Source organism: Cebidichthys violaceus, unplaced genomic scaffold, assembly GCF_023349555.1.
Source record: "Cebidichthys violaceus isolate CVI_PGR_0920_01 unplaced genomic scaffold, fCebVio1.0.p SCAF_3, whole genome shotgun sequence".
Lineage (NCBI taxonomy): Eukaryota > Metazoa > Chordata > Actinopteri > Perciformes > Stichaeidae > Cebidichthys > Cebidichthys violaceus.
In genome coordinates, this window is record NW_027176483.1 from 12,219,775 (window position 1) to 12,243,701 (window position 23,927).

Genomic DNA, 23,927 nt, shown 5'->3' on the forward strand with positions numbered 1-23,927 from the left:
TGTGTGTGTGTGTGTGTGTGTGTGTGTGTGTGTGCCTCTGTAATTGTGGTGTCAGTTCAAGCGAAATAATGAAACGTTTTTATAAAAATGGCCGCTTTTTACATTGTTCATTTTCATGTCTTGTCTTTTAATTTCACCGTTTCTTGCCAGTGAGTCAGACTCGTTGATGCAAGTTAGCCAATTCAAACCTGACTAGTAATGGGTCAGAAATGTTGGTGGATTACGCACAGCATGAATCACACACAGGGACAAGGGGATGTTGCCAATACCACATGTGTTTGTAGCCCATGTTTCTCTCACTGCTACTACAATGTAATGTAATGTTTACAACATACGTTAGAGATCAGAGTGAAGATGTTGTAAATATATTCAGGGATTTAGTCATGGTAAAAAGGGCTCTTTGCAAATGACTATGTGTCTCATGGTGCAGCAATATTCCACATTTCTTTCTTTTTTTCTCAACACAGTGTAATGACAAGAAGCTATTCATAGAAACTTTATTACATTGGGCTTCACGGTGGATAGAAACTCAGTAGCATGTGTCCAATACCACAAAGTAAATTCTATGACTAAAACCAATAAGCGTCTGTCTCTGCCAGATTGGGCTGCCTAATTTTAGCCTCAAGGCAGTGATTTGTTACCTTGACGTTAGGGTTTGTACTATTCCCAGGTGTCTCAAGCCAGTGAGTGTGTGTGTGTGTGTGTGTGTGTGTGTGTGTGTGTGTGTGTGTGTGTGTGTGTGTGTGTGTGTGTGTGTACACTATCTGCATTGCAGTTTAAATTATTCTGTAGACTAAAGTATTGCCCTGTCTGCTACCACATGTACAAGCTTAATAAAGTCATAGATGATGAAGATTCGTTGAGCCAGCAAAATGTTTTCAGAAATTTAATATTTGCACACAGTCTAATACCTTTGCACCAACATTTGATACACTTGACATCTCTGGGTTGCTATTGTACCTATATTTGTTGTCAAGGACTGTAATTAAAATGACTGTATACAGTATAAACATGGAGCGTTTTGGAAAGGTAATGTAACTCCATGACAGGAGGGTGGGAGATAATAACAAAAGCCAATATTGTGTGTGTGTGTGTGTGTGTGTGTGTGTTTGTGTGTGCGTGTGTATGTCAGTCACTGTGTGCACAGGTGCACCCAATCTAAAACCCTCAAACCACAAGAGATCAATGGTGAGTGGGAGGGTAAACCAAACCTTTCAAAGTAGCTAGAAGCCACACATACACATGTACACACCAGTAATCATCCAGCAGAGTTCACACAGGGATGAGTGTTGAGACACAGGTCTGTCACTCCTCCTCTCCCTCTCATTCTCTGGTATCTTCAGCTCTCTGCTAAACTCTCACCTCCAACCCGCCACCTGGATGCAAGCTGGCATGAGCGGTGAGAAAATGGGAGCCTGTTGTGGACACACCCTTACTAAATTGCAGGAGCCTCAGGTGACCAAATTTGATCCTTGCGATGAAGAGTTACAAACCGGTTACGCTTGTGCTCGTGTTTACGGCGTCTTATGTTTTGGAGAGAGTTCTCATCAAATGTTTGACAATGAGGATGTCTCTCCAACCTCCCCCCCCCTTGGGAGTCCCTCCCCATCTCCCAGATGTGAGGGAAGTGTGGGAGGAGCCAGGGAGTATTTGTGTTCCTCAGGGTCCCCGCTTCCTGCAAAATTGTAGAGAAACTCCACATGTGCTGAAAACACCACCACACACACACACAAACAGACCCTAATGTGCTGAAGACTCCGACATTGTTGGTACATCTTCTCTGGAAATCTTTGGCTGTATTTCTTATGTGAATTCATTTTAAACCATAGTCTTGTATCGCACAGTAGCAAACATTCAGACAGGTTTGGAGAATTGGCTTCGTAGCGCGCGTGAAATGTTTGTTCTAACTGGTGTGTATGTGGTGCATACTTTCCCACAGTTGACTGTTTCATCATTGCACCTGCTTAGAGTTTACGCCTGAACTTGGCAGATGGATATTATCGTTTTTTTGCAGCTCTATTCAGCAAACCTTGTTCCAACATCGCAGACAAACACTCGTCGTTTGACGCGTCGTCAGCAGGCAGCTTCACTCTTTGTGGCCCTTTAGTCCATAATGGATTTCCTGCTGGATTTCTGGTCAAGCAGGAATGCTAGAAATGTCAGTGAGGAAGAGACGTTGTCTCTATTGGCCCATTGTGCAGTTAGGTCAGCTAACCTTGTTAGGACTTCACTGAGATAACACACACACATATACGCGCCTAGCTTGCCACAAAGCACATGTTAAATGGAAATGGAAGTACATTTCTTTGTATCAGTGGAGACCCATTTGAAACCCTGCGTTTAAATGGTATCTGTATAACACATAATACATAATAGATTGATAAACGAGCATCCCTTTGTCTTCTTTTCTCAGATGACAGAGGGGAGGCGATGTCAGGTCCATCTCCTGGACGACAGGAAGCTGGAGCTCCTTGTTCAGGTGAGTCCCTCTTCCTCCTGCCCTCTAGCTCTTCCTCCTCTTTCTTCCTCCTCTCTTTGCAGAGACTCTCATTTCCTCAGAGTGAGGGAGAAGTGATGTCTGGCGTCCCGAGGGAATCAATTACTGCCGACCTAGGGAAATTTGGTCGGCAGTAGGTGACTTTGCTCTTTCTTGATGTTCACCTAATCTCTACACACACACACACACACACACACAAAACACACAAGCGTGCATGCAGACCCTGCCCTGATTTACTCTCCCTGTAGAAGCTATGCATCCCAATGCAGAGTTCAGTGCTTACAATGTCCTAAACAGAAACTCTCACTGCTTCACTGCTCAATTTTCATCACTCGTCCCTACTGCCCCAAATCATCTGACAAAAAACATCAACTGTTTGTGTAATTGGCAATGTTCCCCCTTGTCCGACAAATGTCTCTGTGTAATTGACAATGCTCCATCCTATCCTCCAAAACGTCCAGGAAAAACAAAGTAGCATGCTGCCCCCCTCCCCCCACTGTCAGCCTTCAATCCTCCCAGCAGGCCTTTTCTGCAGTAATGTCCAAAATCAGCAGCACCCACAGCACACCTGTCACTCCCTTGTTAGCCACCCAAAGCCCCTCTACCCTTTTTAGATAGCTATGTACTACTGTAGATCTGCTTTCTGTTCTATACCCAGGGTTAAACCCTACTTTGGAGGCTTTTTAATACCACGCATTAACACACATTTCATTAGATTGGGATTTTTTAACTGTTCATAAATTGTGTGGCCCTCACTTCACTTCCTCTTTCTCTTCATTGATTGTTGGTGTCATTCACTTTCATCATCTAGAAGACCTCTCTCATGGTTTGGTTTCAAAGTATTTTGTTACTTGTAGACTCCTCCCACTCTTGCTAACCTCCCTTAGCCCCCTTTGACCATTACCTGATTCCACTGGAAAAAGAGAGAGAAAGACAAAAGAAGGTAATTGCCCTGGAACATGAGAAGAAGAGCAAGTGGAGAATAGAAAGATTGAGGCAGGAGGTTTCAAAGGAGAGAGAAAGGTGAGATGAGAGCTCAGGAGTAGGGAGACGGGAGATGACACTAAATGGGAATGGAGAGAAGAGAATGGAGGGAGAGCTGAGGATAGGTCTGCTGACTTTCTGATTTGATTACTCTGCCAGAACTGATCCTCTCTTTCAAATTGGTACTTCTTTCTGCCCCTCTTCCACTCTCTCTCTTTCTCTCTCTCTCTCTCTCTCTCTCTCTCTCTCTCTCTCTCTCTCTCTCTCCATCTCTCTTGACTTTCTACTCCTTACTCTCCATATCTTCTTTTCTCAGATTCTTGCTTGCCTTCACGTGCCTCCACTCTGTCTCCTTCTAAATCTCCCAAATACAGCTGCAGCAGCTCCGTATCTCATCCATCCATCCTCTCCTCTGCTCATTCTTCATCGTCTTGGCTATCGAGAAAGGAAACAATAAAGAAATACACAAAAAGAGACTTGTAGAGTCTAATAAAAACATGGAATTTTTGAGGGACATTGTGAGGGAGAAAATCTGTTCTGTTTACCACGTAATATACACAATGTAACGAATGGGGTTTTTACAGTTTGGCAATGGTAGCAGCACTAGAGAAATCCAGCAGAGGGGATGTTATTAACAAACCATTGTCATATAAATCAGGAAACTTCTGTCTTTTCTCTGTCTCTCTCTCACTGTCTGCTCTGCGTGGGGCAGATGTACAAGAGGCCAGTCATTTGTTTGTAGAACCACAGAGAATTAGGATGTTATTCTTAGTTTTTCTGGTGAACCAAGAAGCAATCAGTCAGAACAAAAAAAAGGATTTCTTGAAAGGATGATCATAATTCTTAAGCAGTGTAAATATTGTGATATTTCTTGACTTCACTTGATCGTTAAACAGTAGTGTGGTCAAGTCAGTCCTGTTGCGATTTTCAGTTAAGTTCCTGTAGCACGCCAAGCACGCCATCCGGCTAGCCTCTGAAAGGGCTGCATCTCCGTTCTGTCCCTGACTTGTAACATTGACCAGCTGTTTAATCCCTCAAGTGTCATTCACCTTTTTTCCTCTTCCTCATCCCCTTCTGCCTACCTTTGATAGCGTGTCCTCTGAGGTTTTGTTTATGGAGCAACACCTCATTGGCAGGGAACTATGTGCCAGAAGGTCGTAAAGATTGAAGCTAACCACCAAATACACCACTGGGTGAAAATATATACGTCAGTCATATGGCTATCACTCCCTAAGGCTAGAGTGGGGTAGGTTGAAGAGGGAATGGGGCATTACAGTCAGCTGTGCAAGAGTCTTGCCCTTCCATTCCAATGTTTATGTGAAGAACTGTACATTAATAAAGAGTCAGGGTTTTTACCATAACATGGTAAGACGCTATAGAGCACAAGTCTGTAAACTGTAAAGTATTAGTTAAAATATTACAACATGTCAGGCTAAAACCCTTTTCCTTACCCACCCTTGGACTCTTAAGGACTGGCACTGATAAATCAGTTAGCGTCCCATAAATCTGAGCAATCCTGAAGGCGCCAAGGGCCTGACTAGCTGTTTGCAGAGATTGGGCTGTGACTTGCTGCCAGCAAGGCAAGTGAGCTACTGTTGTGTGTTTGTCACCTGTCTGGGAGTTTGGCGTTAGCATGTCTCCTTCTCCTCCGCACCTCCCTGTATTTCTTATGCTGTTAATTATCGGTGCTGCTGAGGAGGCACGGGCTGAATGTCTATTAGCAGTAATGCTGTCTGAGGCTAGCAGAAACTGTCTGATGGATGGCTCCACACACACACACACACACTCCATAGTGTGTGTGTGTGTATGTGTGTGTGTGTGTGTGTGTGTGTGTATATACATGTGTATTTGTATGTGTCTGCATTGCCCGTATATGTCTGGAGTGTGTGTGTGCGTCAGTTATCGTGCATTCAGCGTGCCATATCACTTGCTATATTAGCTGCCATTCTCCGTCTGTATCGCTGTTGGTATCTTCCACAACATTATTACACATCCGTTAGGGATCTGCCATCTCACAGATAAGCTGCAGCGCCAGGATGTGTGTGTGTGTGTGTGTGTGTGTGTGTGTGTGTGTGTGTGTATGTGCGCGTGGAAGCGGTGAGTCGTCACTTGAAGTGGGAGCCAAACTCAATTATACTGTCCAGTGCGGCCCATGTGATTTTTACAGTCTGCTTGGTATTCATAACAATGGCGAGGCAAGGAGCTCAGCTTAACCTTAGAGGGGTCCTTCTGTTCTTTTCCATCTGTAGACGTGCACTTGTGATGTTCTACTGTGTATCTGGGGCTCATTTCATCTCCATATCCTCTTTCTAACAGTTTACTCTATTTGTCCGTTTGTCCCCCCTGCTCATTGTTTGTTACGCTGTGGTGGCATGGATGCTGTTTAATTGATATTGTCGCCAAGGCAGTCGACTGCTGTGGGGTAATGAGAGACGGCTGCATGTGTCTCAGACTGAACCAAAACATGTATTACTGCTAATACTATAACGATAGCCTGCTTCCAAACCTAAAATCTGCACATCTAAAACGTTTCTGAGCGCTTCAAAGAGATCGTGTGCCGCTCTTCCATTTAGAGAAACAAAAGAGCCCGTCTTAGCATTCGTGGACGAGACTACCAGAGTAGTTTTCTCAGTCAGACAGTTAAGGTCAGAACTTTAATCCCTTAAACTACACACAACCACAGTATAAATACAAATTTTGCATGTTGAGAAGTACGTCTATCATTCTTAATGTGAATATGCATTTGAAAGGTTTCTTTTAATGATAACCTCAATATTCCTTAACAGCAGAATGGGAGTCTCCTCGGTACTTTACCAATGCTGTAGGGTTTTGTTGGAAGGTGAGATCAAAGAGACAGAGACAGAATCAGCAAGTACGGTAGCCATGTTGTTTTCTATATAACACTTTCATGTGATACATAGGACTATAAGGCAGATTCAGCCTATATGTTAGCGTCTCTCACTGCTATTCTCTCCAGAGCTATTTTGTGTTGCAGGATCTCTGTAGGCGTTGTGCTTGTATGAGATCTAGGTCATTGGAGTTGTGTGTGTGTGTGTGTGTGTGTGTGTGTGTGTGTGTGTGTGATATTGTGCATGCATGTGTGTGTGTGTTTGCGTGTATGCCTGCTGTGCTCATGACATCACCTTCTTGTCTTTAAATAGCTCTCAGTAGCTTCTGTCGCTGAAGTTCTAGTTGTGCACTGAGTAGATAGTACAGCACCTCATGGGGAGATTGTTAAGAATGTGCACACTATGGCACACGTAGCTGTGTGTGTGTGTGTGTGTGTGTGTGTGTGTGTGTGTGTGTGTGTGTGTGTGTGTGTGTTTGTGTTTGTGTTTGCAAACAGTATGTATTCCTCTTGTCATCATGTGTACACAGCACATGCGTACCTCCTGTGTGTTATGAGTGGGATGCTTGGATGTTGTGTACTGTATGGGCTCTTACGTGAATATGTGCATGCAGATATGTGTGTGTGTAATGAGTGTGTAATGAGTGTGTAGGCAGCGAGGCACACCCATGGTTAACCTCAGGGTGGGGCCGTGCTGTTGCTCAGGATGTCTCAAACCAGCAGCATATGGCAGCGGTCCCCGGCCTCTGCTTGGCTGTAAGATGCTCTGCATGCTCTGAGCTCTGTGATGAATGGAGATTGTCATCATATATAGCTTGGACAGTATTCCACAGTATCAACTAGTTAGAAAGCTCTTGTGCTAGCTGCAGCCCCCTCCATACAATACAGTGGTTGAGCCCAGAGCCATGACTCTGCAGTAGAGGTTTGGGTCAGACGGGCGGAAAGGAGGGAGGGGAAGGGCAGGGTATCTGCACTGTCAGCAACATCCACACACTCCATCCATCTTTCTCTCTCTCTCTCTCTCCCTCTCTCCCTCTCTCTCTCTCTCTTTCTCTCACTCTCTCTCTCTCACTCTCTCTCATTTATCTCCTCTCTTGCTCTTTTCCTCTTTTTCACAGTTTGTCAGAATGCTTAGTCATTGCAGTAGATCAATAGCTGATAGAATACATTAACATAAAGCTGTACACATGTACTTGTTCCAATTAAACTTCAGTGTGATAAACCAGTACACTCACACACAGGGACAGTTATAACTAATACAAACATAAGCAGAGCAATACTAATGTTTCTGTCCCCCCTGCAGCCCAAGCTGATGGCTAAGGACTTGCTGGACCTTGTGGCCTCTCACTTCAACCTCAAGGAGAAGGAGTACTTTGGAATTGCATACACAGACGAAACGTAAGTCACATTGAAATAGTAATGCCATTACTGCACATGGTGTATCAGTAGCCCAGGACTGTCTCTTCACTTTATCTTATTTGATGGATTGGGTTTGTCAGCGCTTCCCCATAATATCATAACTAACTAACAGACTATCAGCAGTTACACTCTGTAACATCACAGGGGACATATTATACTAGAAGCAGACAACAGGTATCAGAGTTCAGGTGCAACCAGTTGCTAAACAAAGTAAAGTGTGCAGTATGTGAACATGTTCATATGTTTCTTTAGTCGTAGAAAACCTGTGAATGTCAATGGCACCAAGATCAGCAGGATTGCAGTCAGAGATGACAGAGATGGAAAGACTGAAATTGAGAATTTGCTGTCAAGTTTTAAGCATAATTTTTAAGCAGTTTTGGTTTCCAATTACATTAAAAAAGCCAAACCTCATTTAATTGATTTCTGCTTCGGGTTTATTCATTTAAAATGTTTGTGCTTTCAATGTGTATCAACATGTCTTGCCTAATATTTGTTACATAAAACAGGATTATTTTAGTTAAGAAAAAATACTACTTAAATTCTCTTTACACTCTTATTTTAAAAAGACAAATGGCAATGTCAACAATCAAAAATAGATATCCAGTTTATGGTTTTCACTTCTTTTTCACTTTCAAGTAAAAGGGGATTTCTACCTTAATTTAAGTGAAAATATGAATCTCATGGTGAACCACAAACTTACGTATGATCAACAGGGTTTTGATGTTACGATGAGGCTACGGTTGTCGTGCTCTGGGCTAGCAATGGGTCACAAGTCTATGTACATGAGAGTGATCGCAACAAGAACTGTGCTTGAAATGCAAAAATTACATTCAAATTAGTTTTACTGTGTTCGGTGACCTATGAAGACAGCAGCACCACAGCGTTGTCCAGAACTAGCCATGCAAAGATACAACTGATTTACATACAGGCAAACATTGCTGTGGCCTTTGTTTTCTCTCTTTTTTTTGTTTTATCTCATGCACCCACTGATGCCAGTCTGGCCTCTGCTCTATGGCATTTACATGGCTGTGACACATACTGTAGCCAATGTCAGTTTAGTAGAGCAATATCAGTCTTAGTCCCCCCGGGGTTTATTCTATGATGGGTAGATTTGTTGCGTGAGCCTCGGGACACGGCTCAGCTCTGACCGCTCAGTGGTCAAAGAGGCCGTTTGGGAGGGAAAGAGCGAGAGATTCAGAGACAGAAGGAGGGAGAGTTTGAGAGAGATGTTGCTCAGTTGCTCAGGAGACCATGCAGGGTTACCAGGGTGACAAGCTGTCTCTGCACTTTTCTCTCTCTGTTGGAGGGAGACAGAGAAAAGAGAGGAGAGGGGGAGAGAAAGGGGGTAGGGGGGCAGTCGGGAAGACATGGTAACAGGAAAAGAAAAGTAGGGAGGCTGAAGCAAAAAAACTGTTTTTGTGTGTCCTAGTTGGTTATTCAGACATGCCAAAATCATTCATTTGTTGTTATGTGTTTTTTGTCTCATCAGGGGCCATTTTAGTTGGCTTCAGTTGGACCGCAGGGTATTAGAACATGAGTTCCCCAAGAAGTCCGGTCCCATTGTCCTCTACTTCTGTGTCAGGTGAGTCTTTCTTCATTAAATTAACCACCTAACGTACACATACAGTGCTCAACGGTTTCTGATTGAATGTGTGTGGAAGAGAGAGACGGGGGGAGTGCATCCGTATATGTGTTTGTGTTTGTGTATGCACATGCCTTCATGCGGTAATAAGAACAGATTAACGAGGTTAGTTATGACAGGCCGCCGTGAAATTGCTCTGACCCTGGTGTTTAACTCCCGCCACAGGGCCTCAGCCAATCATGAGCCTCTTAGACCTCATCAGTATGCGCTGCATGCAAATCCTGTCAAATAGCTTCGCGGGGACTTCAAAGTGCCGTACTCCAACAAAGATGGCAGAATCCCATACAAAGAGGAAGCCGTATCAGTTCTTCAATCTCGTTAGTACTATACATCTTTATACAGAAGCACTTAGACAAGGCTGGTGTGCTGCTCGCTTGTGAAAAGTTCACTTGTCAATAGAAAATATTCTGGTACTTGACTCAGCCAATGATGAGGCAGGTGCCTTTGCAGTGTGCTCTACTTGCTGTTGCTGTAGTGGAGTCATCTCCTCAGTTAAAGCCAACTCTTCTATGACCGGGTTATGAAATACCCCTTCAATCCCACACTCCTCTCAGCCCTTTGCACTGCTCATACAATGGCCCCACTGATATGTGAAACACTCCTGACTCACACACACAGGCACTGGATCATGTGTGTATTTGTGACAGAAACACAAAGTGTTTGTGTGTGTGTGTGTGTGTGTGTGTGTGTGTGTGTGTGTGTGTGTGTGTTTCTTTGTTTGTGTGTATGTGGGTGTTGTATCTTCAGTTATTGAAAAAGAAAGAAAAAGGCACCTGACCTGAGAATACATTTTCCTATTTTTCTTAGTCTCAATTGAAAATGCACAGCACTTCCCAACCCACTCTCCCCAAAAGACGCTCTCTCTCACACACACACACACACACACACACACACACACACACACACATTCTCAGTTAGAGCCCGGAAGGGAAAGCCAAGGCTTTGATTTGGGTCCGCTGTTGCGCTCCGTCCCCAACATGTCTCTATGATGTCATATACAGCCAAGGGACCGAGCCTCGGTTAGCAACAGACATAGTAACGTGACGCACATTAACTCGGCTGAACAATGTCATTGAGTAGTCATTTCCAGGGCGATATTTACGACTCAGCTCGCCATGACACAAAGAGGTGACTGTAAAGCAAAATCGTATTCTTAGCACATAGAAGTATTGTTCACCCTATTTAGTGAACAATGGTGTCATTGTGCAATGTGATACAATCAAAAGATGTGCAGATAAGTATATTTGGCTGCTGTTACTGACGTATTAGCCACCCCCTGCTATTTTAGATAATTACATCGATAGTCACGGTGAGATATATGAGATATAGAACCATAAAAAACATCAGTGTATGCGTTTGTCTGTGATGGTCAGGGTGGGGGTCACTGTGTGTGTATTTACATAAACTAATAGCTGTTTGAGGATGTGATGGTGGTGGTGCTGTGACATTTTGAACTTTGACACCATTTTCCGGCTTCATCCCCCCGTTTTTCCTCACAGTTCAGTCTAATCTTGAACCTCAATCTATCCAAATGTCACACTGACTACACTTCCCTCTTACACACACACACACACACACACACACATACACATCCAACCCTATTTCTTAGAAACCCGTACACACACATGTGCAGATTCAGGACTATAATGGAACAACTGTCAGCCCAAATGTCAGGCCTGAATCTATTATCAATTTGAGCATATTGTTTTCATTAGCACAATCTTTAAATTGTATTGTGTGTGCATATGTGTGTGTGGGTGCGATTTGTGTGTCTGTGCAGGTGCATGCACGTCATGTATTTGCATGCCTATGTGGTATTTGTGTGATGCGTGTGTTTCCAATAAATGCTACACAGATGCCCACCTCCTGCTGATTCAGTGGGTCCCTTTTTGCATGCTTGCTGCTGTGCTGGTAGTGTGTGTATGTCTCATCAACACTGTGGCTTTAATTAAATGTTCACACTGAATATTGACAAGGCTCCTCTCATTCTCTCTTGCAGCTCAATTGGCAACGCGGTTTAAGCCCCTCCAATATTGATCCTCCTACAATCCCTCTCACTCAATACCTACACACTCATAAGCACTCAAATCGACACAGTCGCTCGTGTGTGTTCATAGGAACATGTGCTTACGTCACATTACACACATGTGTAGAGATACATCAAGTCATTTACTCTCGGCGTTTAATGTGTTATATCTTAATGTACGTTTCCACCAGAGGAAAGCTAACAATGAGTAGCTTCCTAGCGTACCATCGTAGCTCCCCCTCTGGCTCTGCATGCATCCATGAGCTAAATTTAGAAGGCATTATTATGTTAGCTTCCTCCTCACCGCTCTGCCAGAAGTGGGTTACTGTGCTTCTCTCTCTCCAGTATGTGTGTGTGTGTGTGTGCGTAAATACTGTATGTGCATGTGGAATCACTACACGGTGCTGATGATGCAGAGAGGCAGACAATGTGTGTGGAGTGCATCATGTGCACATTCAGTCCGTGTGTGTGTTTATGTGTGTGTGCATTCAGATTGTGGAATGTGCTCACACTAACAAACTAATAATGGATCATTGCCAGCCACCATGGTGAGAGAGGGAATTGGTTTAATGGGAAGTGAACGGATGTTGGTATATGGGGTCAGCTTTTGGTATGGTGTGCCCCCCTCTGGTCACTTTGGTCATTGCACATGACACTACCATAGCCTGCATGTTTAACTCATTATCCTATATTATGAATGTGTTATTTTTGTTTTTGATGGAAATACATGCTAAACCTCACTGGTGTTTTTTATAGAACTGAAGGTCCACTTGTGTAATTGTTCCCTTTGTTGTTTCAAATGTACTGAAGATTTCCCTTCTATGTTTTCAGGTTCTACATAGAGAGTATATCTTACCTGAAGGACAATGCCACTATTGAGCTGTTTTTCCTTAATGCCAAATCCATCATCTACAAGGTAAACTATTTATTTTGTTGCCATTATGTATAGTCCTTTTGCTGTTGACTTGTTATAATGGAGGGATGTGTTAATCCTGAAGGGTTAACAACAATGGGTGGTCGGAATACTCAACGAGAATAACGTTGAAGTGTTTTGTACATTTGAAGAGTAATTATGTTGTTGGAAGCATGCCACTTCATTAGCCCATTTCTTTCTCTAAATGAAGAGGCCTGCCTGGACTTCGGTGCTCTACATTGATTTGGTGAAGCAGAAAATGTGAACCATTGGCATCAGCTGTTACCCATCATGTTATGTGCTGCACCACATTACAGCAACTAGCGAATCATTTGACACGCTTTCTGTCATCTGTCTGTGTTGACGCACATTTATTTAATTTACAGTTCTGAAGCTAGCTTACTTTCTCTTATCATTAGTCTACCTGCTACTCCTGTGCATTCACAGTATATCTATGCATAGATATACTGTGAATGCACATATGTATAGTATATCTAGATCTATGCTATACTGTAACTTGGTTAGTGTACAGAACATGCAGCGACACCAGTGTACAGTGGTAGACATGACCAGAAGAGGGCGTATGTGGCCTTAATAAATATAATGGGCCAGTCAAAGCCTGAGAGAAAACTGCCATAATGTTATAAGACATAATATTCAATCTGCTGACAGTGGTGGTGAGCTTCATCAGAGCCAAATCCAACACGTTTAAATACAGAGTATTGTCATTCTCACCTGTAATGTTTGAAGTTTTGAATGTGATGTGTAAAACGTTTGTTGAATGGTGCATTATAAACAGTTTTTTTTTTTATAAATGGGTGCCTCCCTTGACTAATGTTGTCAAATAGTAAAGCAAACCTTATTTCACTGTACAGGTTGTCAAGTTTAAGCCTAGTTGTTCCATTTGCGAGGACCTGTCACGCTGTAGTGTCTGTTAGAAAGACAGGGAGACTCGAACAGCAGTGACTATGAAACCAAGTAGTCCAGTAGAGACTGTCCCACAAACAGAAGCTTTCTGATTCCATCCCACCAGTAGCTCTGTTCATATGTCCTTCACGGAGATATCAGATCCCTCTCTGCTCATTCATCACACGTCACCCTGATAAGAAGTTCAGCTTAACACCAATGATTCTCTACCAGCTCTCCTGACGACCCCATGGAGGGAGAGGGGCAAAAAAAAAGAAATATAATTGTATTTTTAGAGAACATGTTGCAAGTACTCAGTAGTTAAAATGAAGTAGATCAGGATATATGTCCCCCCTTCTGCTGTCAGTGTTTGTATAAGTAGTGAGAAACATTCTCATACAGTACAATAGCACACACTAAGGGAGGATTTGTAGCCACGCTGGGTGGTACACTCAGGGTGGGTTTGTGTCTAGTGTTTCATCCTGGCTGTCTGATCTCCCAACCAATTAAATGGTGGATTGTAAAGGGAACATTCCTGGCATACTTGACCCACTACTCACTGCCCACTAGCCCTTATCCTTCTCCCCCTCAATGCACACATAGCCTGTCATGTATATGTACATGCACACGGTCGATGATTGCATTCACTAACGCCAATAAAAAAAAAAACATCACCAATAATCATTCAGTTAAAGACTTTTACTTTTTCCTCAGGAATGTCCATATATCATCAAATTACAAAAATAAAAGTAATACAATTAAAATGAACTTTTGGAGAATGTACTGAGTAATCAGTAACCAGAGCATCCATGCCTACCTTGAACCCCCTCCAACCCCTCAGTTGGCCACTAATCTCTGTGCTCCATTCACATGAAGAGGTCATGAAATTAGAGAGGGGAGAGAGGAAAATAGAGGGAAAGTGGTCGGGAGATGAAAGGAACTAGCAACCCATCTCATATAAATGGATGATGATCAGAAGCACGGCCACTTTTACTCCCAACATCGGCACAGTGTGTGTTTTATTTATTTACTTGCTGTATGAGAATGTATCATTCATGACCCCTGTCCTCTCTTTTCTCTATTTCCTGCAGGAGCTTATTGAAGTGGACAGCGATGTTGTCTTCGAACTGGCTTCCTTTATTCTACAAGTAAGATTAAGTGTGTTTGTGTGTGTGTGGGTGTGGATGTCTGTCTGGATATCTATTTTTCACCACTAGCACATGCAGCCAAACATACTAGTTATTCTCATAGTAGTTTATTACTCTGCAATAAAAGAGTTCTTCTAAAATGTCTCTGCAAGCTTTTGATTTTAATTGACTATGATTAAACACAAATCATCTAATGCAGTCGTCAAACTGTCAGTAATCTGCAATGACGCATGGAGGTTTTAAATCCTAAAAAAAAAAAAACTCAACTGTCTTTGTTGGTAGCAAAATTCTTGGCTCCCAGCTAAATTCTTGGTGCAGTCAGTCAGTGCTAATGTATAACAGAGCAGAGGGGAAACTCTTATACTTCACAAATTATCCTCAACGCCAGCTCTTTCTCTCTCCTATCCCTTTCTCAGAGTTGGTCAGTCCATTAACCGTGATGCTGCAAGGTCATGTTACACATAGGCTGAGCTGAGTGGTTTGTCTGTGTGTGTGTGTGTGTGTGTGTGTGTGTGTGTGTGTGTGTGTGTGTGTGTGTGTGTGTGTGTGTGTGTGTGTGTGTGTGTGTGTGTCTGTGTTCTGTATGCAGGTGCAGATGCACAGTATCATTCCAGCACAGCAGACCTGACTTCACATTCACCAGTGCAAACGGAACATGAACACACGTTTTATAATCACTGCTTGGTGCTCTCTTATCCATTTATGTACTTCCTGTCTTCTCTCACTACTTTTCTTTTTCCCTTTCTGCATCACAGGAGGCTAAAGGAGATTTTACCAGGTAAGCATATCAGTAACTAGTTATGATTATATGTAATGTACATATAAGAAAGTATAGGTTGTAGCTGGGAATTTTCTTTACCTAGTTTTTATCCCATTTTTTGTCTCAGTGTCTTCCCCAGTGACAGGATTGGTTGGGTTGATACATGTCGATTCAGAAGGGAGATAAACAATAGAAGTGATATCAGTGGTCTGTCTGCTCCTCTGCTCCCCTGAGCGTTGAGGTGCATCACCGACAACTCTCTTTGTTTTTGAGCTTGATTTACATCATTCCCTCCTTTATTCCTGCCATCCCTGTTCTTCTTTGGTTCCCTCCTTTCAGACTGTGCTGCCACTCATGAAGAAAGCATTACAAAGGTCTTCATGTATTTGTGTGTGTGTGTGTGTGTGTGTGTGTGTGTGTGTGTGTGTTTATATACAGTTTGTGTGTAATGAAAGACAGAGGGTCTTTGTTGGGCCATAATAAATGTTCCTAATATACCAACAGAAAATGTAAAAAAAAAGCTCTCCAGTCATATGCAAGTTTCCCGTGAGCTACGTTCCACATGTGGCTCTTCAGTCATAACCTCTGTGTGATGTCGGCCTAAATGTCTGCCGTCCCTCATCCACTCAGCCCTTTGTTGTAGCACAGATAACAGACTACAGCTGCCACCACCTCTGACCTCATTTCCGCCGGTGAAAGGAGTAAATAAACACAATATCCTGCAAAGGGCTGGAATGTGACACACTCTGGAGACATTCCTTTCTCCCTCCTCCCCCTTTCCTTGCCCTATTCGTCCCACACACACATACCTCCCTTCTCTAAAAACTCTATAGACCCTACTACATACACTGCACCCCTCCTCCATATAACATTCCACTGTATCTATCACAGCTTCTCCTCGAAAAATACCAATTATGACTAATATATTGGCACTTTAGATATAATTTTTCTAAAACAAGTGTGAAATCGTTTTGTTTGTTCCAAGAATTTCCCTGAATCAAGAGTAAATCTATTGATGCTAGTGGAATTAGTGTACTTTCAATATTTCTACAGGTATTCAATAAATCTTGCAACAAGTGAATCTGCATTAGAAAGAGGTCGACATTTTGTATTCATTTCAAACTGTTTAAAGCAAAATAAGGTTTTGAGATTTATGATATGATTTAGTGACTTGTAAATACGAAGATGCCACAGTGCACATGTTGTATTTGTTCAGATTGAACCCTTGTCTGCCCTTTCATCAAGAACAATGCAAAAGTTGTGCCAACAACCACATATAGTTACTTGAATGGATATCAACCAATCCAGACACACAGCTGTGTTCACACATTGGAGAACAGGCGGGCTGGGTGAATGGGATCTCTTCCAGGGCTTTAGCTCATAGGTTGCCATGTTCCCAGGGCTTTCCCCAATCCTCCGAGGCCTTGGTGGAGGCTGGAGAGAGTTCTAGGGGATTAGAGTCGGGTATTAAGACCTCCTGCTTCTGGAGGTCTGAAAACCCAATCTTGGGCCAAGTTTCTCTGCGTGGTTCCCTGTCTCATTTACTCTGCTTATGTGGTTATCTTTTCCTCCATCACATTTCTATCTCCTTTTATCTGTCTTTATTTATCTTGTGTGGTCGTGTCTGTGTTTGTTTCTGTCTTTTCCTCTCCAGTTTCCTACCCTCAGTGTCTCTGCAGCTGTTCTGAGATAAACAGCGTCCAGTCTCTGAAATAGAGAGCATTAAGGCCATTAGCACAGATAACGTTTCATTTTTAAGACATTTCCCGAAATACTCAGATTTGCATTAACTTGTTGCACTAAATATTTCAAGTGTTCCTTTTTCTACAGCTATCGCCTCGTCAGGTTTTGACTGAAACGGTTCGGCCTACAGCAGAGAATGATTGTTTTTGCCAAAGTGGTGTTGACCATTTCTTGTGGTTTCTCCCTCACAGTAATGATGCAACCAGGTCTGACCTGAAAAAGCTGCCTGCACTGCCCACCCAGGCCCTGAAGGAGCACCCATCTCTGGCTTACTGGTGAGAGGCTAGTCAGTTATCCAGAAAACCACCGCAACACTCTCAACAGCTTGTATTGTTTTTACCACTACTAATCTTTCCTTTTTCTCTTTATTCACTGTCCTACAGTGAAGACAGGGTCATAGAGCATTACAAGAAGATCAATGGGCAGTCCAGAGGGCAAGCTATTGTAAAGTAAGTGTGTGTATGTGTGTGTGGTTGGGTCTGTTCACTGTATGGAAGGCTTAACAGTACATACATGTAACCCTTACATGTCTGTCTTTCTGCTCCTCACAGTTATATGAGCATTGTAGAGTCTCTGCCCACATATGGAGTACATTACTATGGTGTTAAGGTACAGTTTTTACTACTCTATCTTTTCTTTTCTTCACACGCTCCACACACATTTGTGTTGACTCTGGACCTGCACGCAGGGAGTTTGGGATTTGGAGATATGCTGGAGCTGAAAGCTATTTGTACTCTCCTTTTCTCTCGCTCCATCAATCCCAAACACATGCACAAGCTTTCCTGAGGTATTTTTCTGTTGTGTGTTTTAGGACAAGCAGGGGATCCCATGGTGGCTGGGTCTGAGCTATAAAGGCATCTTTCAGTACGACCACCAGGACAAAGTCAAACCCAGGAAGGTGAGATGATCTCTTCAGTTACTCTTTCAGTGAGCTTTCAAACATCAGTTGATATTATTTCCAAAATTGCTAAAGGTTGTGATTTACCACAGCCTTAATAAAAGAAGATTCTGCTTCTGTGTAGAATGCACGACTTCCAACATCTTTTCATTTTTGGTACCTACTTCTTGCACCCTCCTTTCTGTAGACAAGTGGGTAATTAATACAAACAACAAGTTACTTTAGAAGGAAATGTGTTCATGGCCCCCCCACTGTCTATTTTCTCCATTAAGTGAGTCAGGATATTGTGTTTGGGAAGAGCACTAACAATGCTGTACAAATACTACTGTCTGGAGACATTCAGACTTGGAATGTTTCGCATCCTTTGCTGCTTTCATTTCGATGAATGGGGTCCACCTTCCAGTGGATGCAGCCAGTGGGTCGTCTGTGAAAGCCTTTCTTACCTCACCCCTGACCTCTAGTCGTCTTTAGGGCCTTGGTCTCTTGCATTCAGCCTTGTTTTATAGGGTGTTAATGGGGTTAACAGCATCCCGGCATACTGACTGACCACCAAGACACTCTCTCACACACACACACACACACACACACACACACAGACACACACAGGAATTGGACTGAACTCGCCATCCTGATGAATACTTCCTGTCTGACACAGCTTTCCTGTTTGCCACTTACATTGTGCTCTGTGTGTGTATATGTGTCCGTTTGTGTGTGTGTGTGTGTGTGTGTGTCTGCCTCATTCCCCAGTACTCCAATTGTTGTAGCTGCTTCGGTGTTGAATAACCTTGGAGATGGAAAAAAAGTACAGTCCACATTATCTCACATTGAATTCACAGACACAAACATGCTGAGAAACCTGTGAAAAGGTCACAAACAGTGTGTTTTTATTATACAAAGTATATAAGAAGAATTTTAGATATCCTAGAGGCAGTTGAAGGGAATAAAGAGTTGATAGCATTCCCACACAAGAAACTTATCAAGCATTCAGCCGCCATAGCAGCAGTCAGTGTGAGTCACTGGTCCGTTAAGCTTCAGTTCTGACCCCCCTCGCTGTCTTCCCCTCAGTCTCCCTCTCTCCCCTCTCCTTCTTCTTCCTTCACCCTTACACACACACACACACACACACACACACACACACACATTTAAGAGCAGAGAAAGTTAGACCGGGCCTCCTCACCGTGCAAGTGGGATTGTAGTCTCAGGAGCTTGACCCAAAAGAGATTTGTGGACTGCATGTCTTGTTAATGCAACATCACAAGAATGACTAAATCCCAATGAACACAGTAAGGTTTTTTCCACTAATAAGGCAGAGAGAAGAGGGGTGGAGCTCCTTTCCAGAGCTGTTCAATGTGTCACAGGCAGAGACACTCATAGAGGTCACTAGGAGCTTTCCATATGTTATGGTATTAACGAGAGTCATCGCTATTTCATCAAACCTAGAAGAGTTGATTTAGTGAGTCAATCAACCAGTCCAGTACCAGTAACCACTGACTCACACAGGTCTTCAGTACTGTGACTCAGTGAGGGGGAAGCAGAACACTAATTATGAGACATTATGGTCCAATTACCGTCTTTTGTCATAGTAAAAAAGATTGACGTTTTTAACACCATTCTCATTAACAAGCGACTTAAGTGACTTCAAGTTGTGCTGTAGAATAGGCGTGTGTTCTGGAGGCAGTTGTGTTTAATTAGTCAGTTCTTTTTACGAGGGGAGATCCCTGTTGTTTCTAAATGCAGACCATCCACCGCAGCCTCAGCATTTATTTGGTTACGTTAACGTACTTTTCCCCCTCTGCTTACCGCAGGCCACATGCAGACACACATACAGTCCACACAGACGGGTTTACAACTGAACCACACACCGTACTAATGCCTCGTTAGAGTGTTCTGACTCATTTAGGCAGAGATTATAGGGTCTATGTGTTGACTGACTACCTGATGGACAGATTTAAGGCTAACACAGGAAAGCTTCTGTCAACACTGTGAAGAAGCTGCCAGAAGGTTCAATCAAACAAAGCTATGGTTTCAATTAATGCCATCTCACATGCATTACACTGCATATAGATTCATGTTCTGCAGTGGATTGAGATCACACAAACACTGACTTTAGTTTAGCTTCAGTCTGTGTTTCATTTAAAGCAAATAGGCCCGTACAGCCTGTTCTGATTAGTTTTTCCATAAATGTCATCCCTCCGAAACACCACAACCAAAACACAAACAACAGGAAGTGCCTCCAGAGTGTATCTGCATCTCCATGACAAACGGTGGATATAGTCTTGCACACCAGAGCCCCACCCATGGGTGAAACAATAGCCTTTGAGGCCTCAGGTCCAGTTCTAGAAATGAATAATTCGCATATGCTATTTAAACTTCCTATTCTTCCCGTAATCTCCGGGGAGTCCACTACACCGAAGAAAGACCTTTACACTCTATCAGATCTGACCTTTTCATCTATAAATGGCTTTTTGCTCGGGTGCACAGACAATATAATAAGACAGACGTGGGTCTGTGCACATGAACCCCCAGCTTGTTTATGAATAACGACCAGTCCCTTCCTCTGCTTGTGCCATTGTGTGCGAGTGTTTTACCAACAAAAGGATGAAGATTTATAGCATATGCACGCATACACGCACCAGCCTCACCCTAATACCAGAAGCACCCAACAGCTTTGACTGAGTTCCTAACAAAGAATCTGTCAGCATGTCTTTTTTATCAGATATTCACGCTATTGGGCTTATGTAACTGGGCCATTTTTTTAAACGGCACATAATCACAACAAAAATGTCTATTTTTAACTTGAAGGGGATTTGATTTCACCTCGTTGTAGATCATCTGACTGCTCTATTTGAACACTATTTGCACACATGTACAACTTTTCCTGCAACATCAAAGACTACTTGCAGCAGCTTCTCTACAGCTTTAGTGGTCTCGTGCCTGAACACAATTACAAACACACATCTTATCTCCACAGCTCTGGCCCATATGTAGCCAACACACACATACACACTTGCACAGTCACTCACTCACTATCTACCCTGCCTGCTATATTTAGCACCATGCTACATTAGCACTTCACACTCCATTGAAAATGTACGGCACAGCAACAGTTTTGATAAGAGCACCGGTTTCTTTCTTCATGCTCGCGCACACACGTACACACACATAGACACACTTACAGCACATAAATACATACATTAAGCTGTGTTTATGTACTTTTTTCATCATATTTCTTCCCCTCCTCCCCTTTCCTCGCTCTCATCCCTCCGTCCATTGTTTTCCCAGGCTGTTAAAATTCCTGGACTGTGACCTGTTCCTCCCTGAACTCCCTTTCTCCTCTATTCCTCCCTCATCCCGTCATAGCTGGGTCTTCCACTTCTTTTCTCCTGTTTGTCCTTCTTAAGTTTTGCTTTTGTTACTCATGGTTAGTCAGTGTACATCAGAGGTTTGCGTGTGTGTGTCAGCTCCAGCTGATAGATGCAGGCCCACTTGTGTTCTGAAATAGCACACACTCCTCTCTTCTCTAACAAGAAACAGACTCGGTAAATGTGTGTATGTGCCTGTACACAGAGGTCTGACTAAACAAAGCAAGGCCACTTCAATTGCTGGGGCCACAGAAAGCTTCTTTCCCCCTTCATCACTCCTCCCCTGACCCCTCGTTACACACACACACACACACACACACACACACAGACACACCTCCCAACCACATAGCCCAAAGCAGGAAGCACAGTTCCTGAGGGAGGGAGGAGGGGTCAGGAGGAGGGGAGACATTAACGCCCCCTCCCTCTCCTAGCAAATCTACAGGAGAGGAGGAAACTTAACTTTACACACTTTCCCTCCACCTACACACACACACATGCACATGCCTACAGATGGTGAACACCCACCCACTCATAACGTCCTGTTCCCCTGCGTCTGGGAGGATTTTAGATACACACATGCTGTGGAGTACGTCTGGGGGGAAACTTTCTCACCCAGCTGGCTTTGGCTCCATTTAAAGAGGAGCCGATGGTTCATAAAGAGGACGGAAAAGAGAAAAAAAATCTGAGCAGAGGAAAGAAAGCCTCCTCCCTCTCACACTGTCTTTCTCCAGAGTGAGGTCATCCAACGAAGGGATCTGATGTGGACATGGCCGCCTGGTCTGGACCCGATCAGAGAGCCACAGACTAGGTCCTCTCCCTCCACCTCCTTCTCGGTTCCCAACTCCTCCTCTTCGTCAGCTTCTTCCATTTTTTTCTCCTCTTCCTCCGTATCCATATCACTTTCTCTCAAAACAAATTGGAACATACTCAGAAGAGAATAGAGGATTTGGCTGAAGGCTGTGTGGATTTAATGTGAAGCATGTTTATTTTTTTAGCAGCTCTGAAGAGTGTCTGTTTCTCCTAAACCTCAGGTGTTCCAATGGCGTCAGTTGGAGAACCTCTACTTCAGAGAGAAGAAGTTTTCAGTGGAAGTTCATGACCCAAGAAGGTAAATTTACAACACAAATTTAAGTGTGTTGAATTGCATGATACCAGTTCTACTTCAGTGATTGAATGTTATTGCTATTGAATTTTCTCCAGCTAATATTTGGAAGTGATGGAATTTTCCTTCAGTTATGGACACCTTCCAGTAGCTTTTACTACAAATTACCACTGTGCCATATGTGAATTTGTTAACATCCAAACTGCAGTGCAGAAAAGGAGAGATTGGAATCTAATTCAGTAATGGTTGCAGCATTTGTTTTGGCAATAGAGCAAGATATTGGGGATGTCCCGGTGGAGCCTGACACAGATTGATAGGCTGATTATTAACACACTTGTGCGGCCGCATGCATGCACCAACACATGTGCTCTTTCACACACACACACACACACACACACACACACACACAGGGTAAACCCTCGATAGTTGACCACAGAAGGATAGATGACTGCGCGATAGCTGTTTTGTGGAGGAAGTGACCTCTCTCGTGTTTATTTAACATGGCTGTATATGTGGAGTGTTATTCTACAGACAGAGGAAGGGAGGGAGTGAGAGAAAAAGACACGGACAGGGTGAAACAGAGCAGTGGGGTTTTCTTAAAAGGAAGCTGTCATTAGGGTGAGCTGGTCGGTTGCTTAGCTGCAGACGTCTGTTTAAATGGATGAGTAAACAATTGGGAACATTGTGTGTGGCTTTGCAAAAAAAAATATCTATACGTAAATATGTAGCCATCTTTTGTATTCAGTGTATATAAGGAGGCCTTGTGTCCGCTCTTACTGTAGGGCGTCGGTGACAAGAAGGACGTTCGGCCACAGCGGCATCGCGGTGCATACGTGGTACGCCTGTCCTGCCCTCATCAAGTCCATCTGGGCCATGGCCATCAGCCAACACCAGTTCTACCTGGACCGCAAGCAGAGCAAGGTCAGCAGGCCCACCACATACACACTCACACCGCAGACCACAGACATGATTAGAAATGTGCATGAGATACAGCAGACTCAGCAGGCATGGTCAGCAAGATTCTTGCAATTAAACTGCCTAACGATGTGCTTTGACAAACCCGCTCCGTTCTTTGTCTCTCCAGTCTAAGATCCATGCAGCGCGGAGTTTAAATGAGATCGCTATCGACCTCACGGAAACAGGAACTCTGAAGACCTCCAAACTAGCAAACATGGGAAGCAAGGGCAAAATTATAAGTGGCAGCAGTGGCAGTCTGCTCTCATCAGGTCAGTATATGGTCAGTGTGTGTGTAAGTGTGTGTGTGTGTGCTTGGATGAGAAGGGGACAGAAACTCTGACTAACAGGGAGAGAGAAAGACTGATATGTGTGCACATTGGTCTCTGTGTTTGCATGTGTGGTGGTGAGGGGGAGTCTTGTTGACAACTGGAGAGACAGAAACAGCTGCTTCTGGAAAGAGGCCATTGATTCCCCGCTGAATATTCTCACACACATACTGTACACACACACACACCCCACCCAGTGTCTTTCTGTATGTATGGAACACCACACCCACCCACCATGTCTCACGGACACATCCTCCACAGGCCCCTGTCCCCTCTAAATTTAGTGGGTAAAGGAATGAATAGGGCAGCGGGTCAGTGAACAGCCTTTAAACAATGCTTATCCGTGTTGAACAAGTAATGAGTGTGACAGGAAGATTTGTACATGAACTAAATTTA

The 23,927-nt window shown here is 43.5% G+C and overlaps 1 protein-coding gene across 1 annotated transcript in view; it reads left to right on the forward strand.

The window, feature by feature from the left end:
• Positions 1-23,927, forward strand: part of frmd4a (FERM domain containing 4A) — a 57,395-nt gene that overhangs the window by 22,672 nt on the left and 10,796 nt on the right. Inside the window, 13 exon segments of the mRNA XM_068723495.1 lie at positions 2,414-2,479; positions 7,633-7,727; positions 9,238-9,330; positions 12,248-12,332; positions 14,327-14,383; positions 15,139-15,161; positions 17,078-17,161; positions 17,270-17,335; positions 17,438-17,495; positions 17,698-17,784; positions 22,178-22,254; positions 23,031-23,169; positions 23,333-23,474. Coding sequence (XP_068579596.1) covers positions 2,414-2,479; positions 7,633-7,727; positions 9,238-9,330; positions 12,248-12,332; positions 14,327-14,383; positions 15,139-15,161; positions 17,078-17,161; positions 17,270-17,335; positions 17,438-17,495; positions 17,698-17,784; positions 22,178-22,254; positions 23,031-23,169; positions 23,333-23,474 — 1,072 coding nt within the window.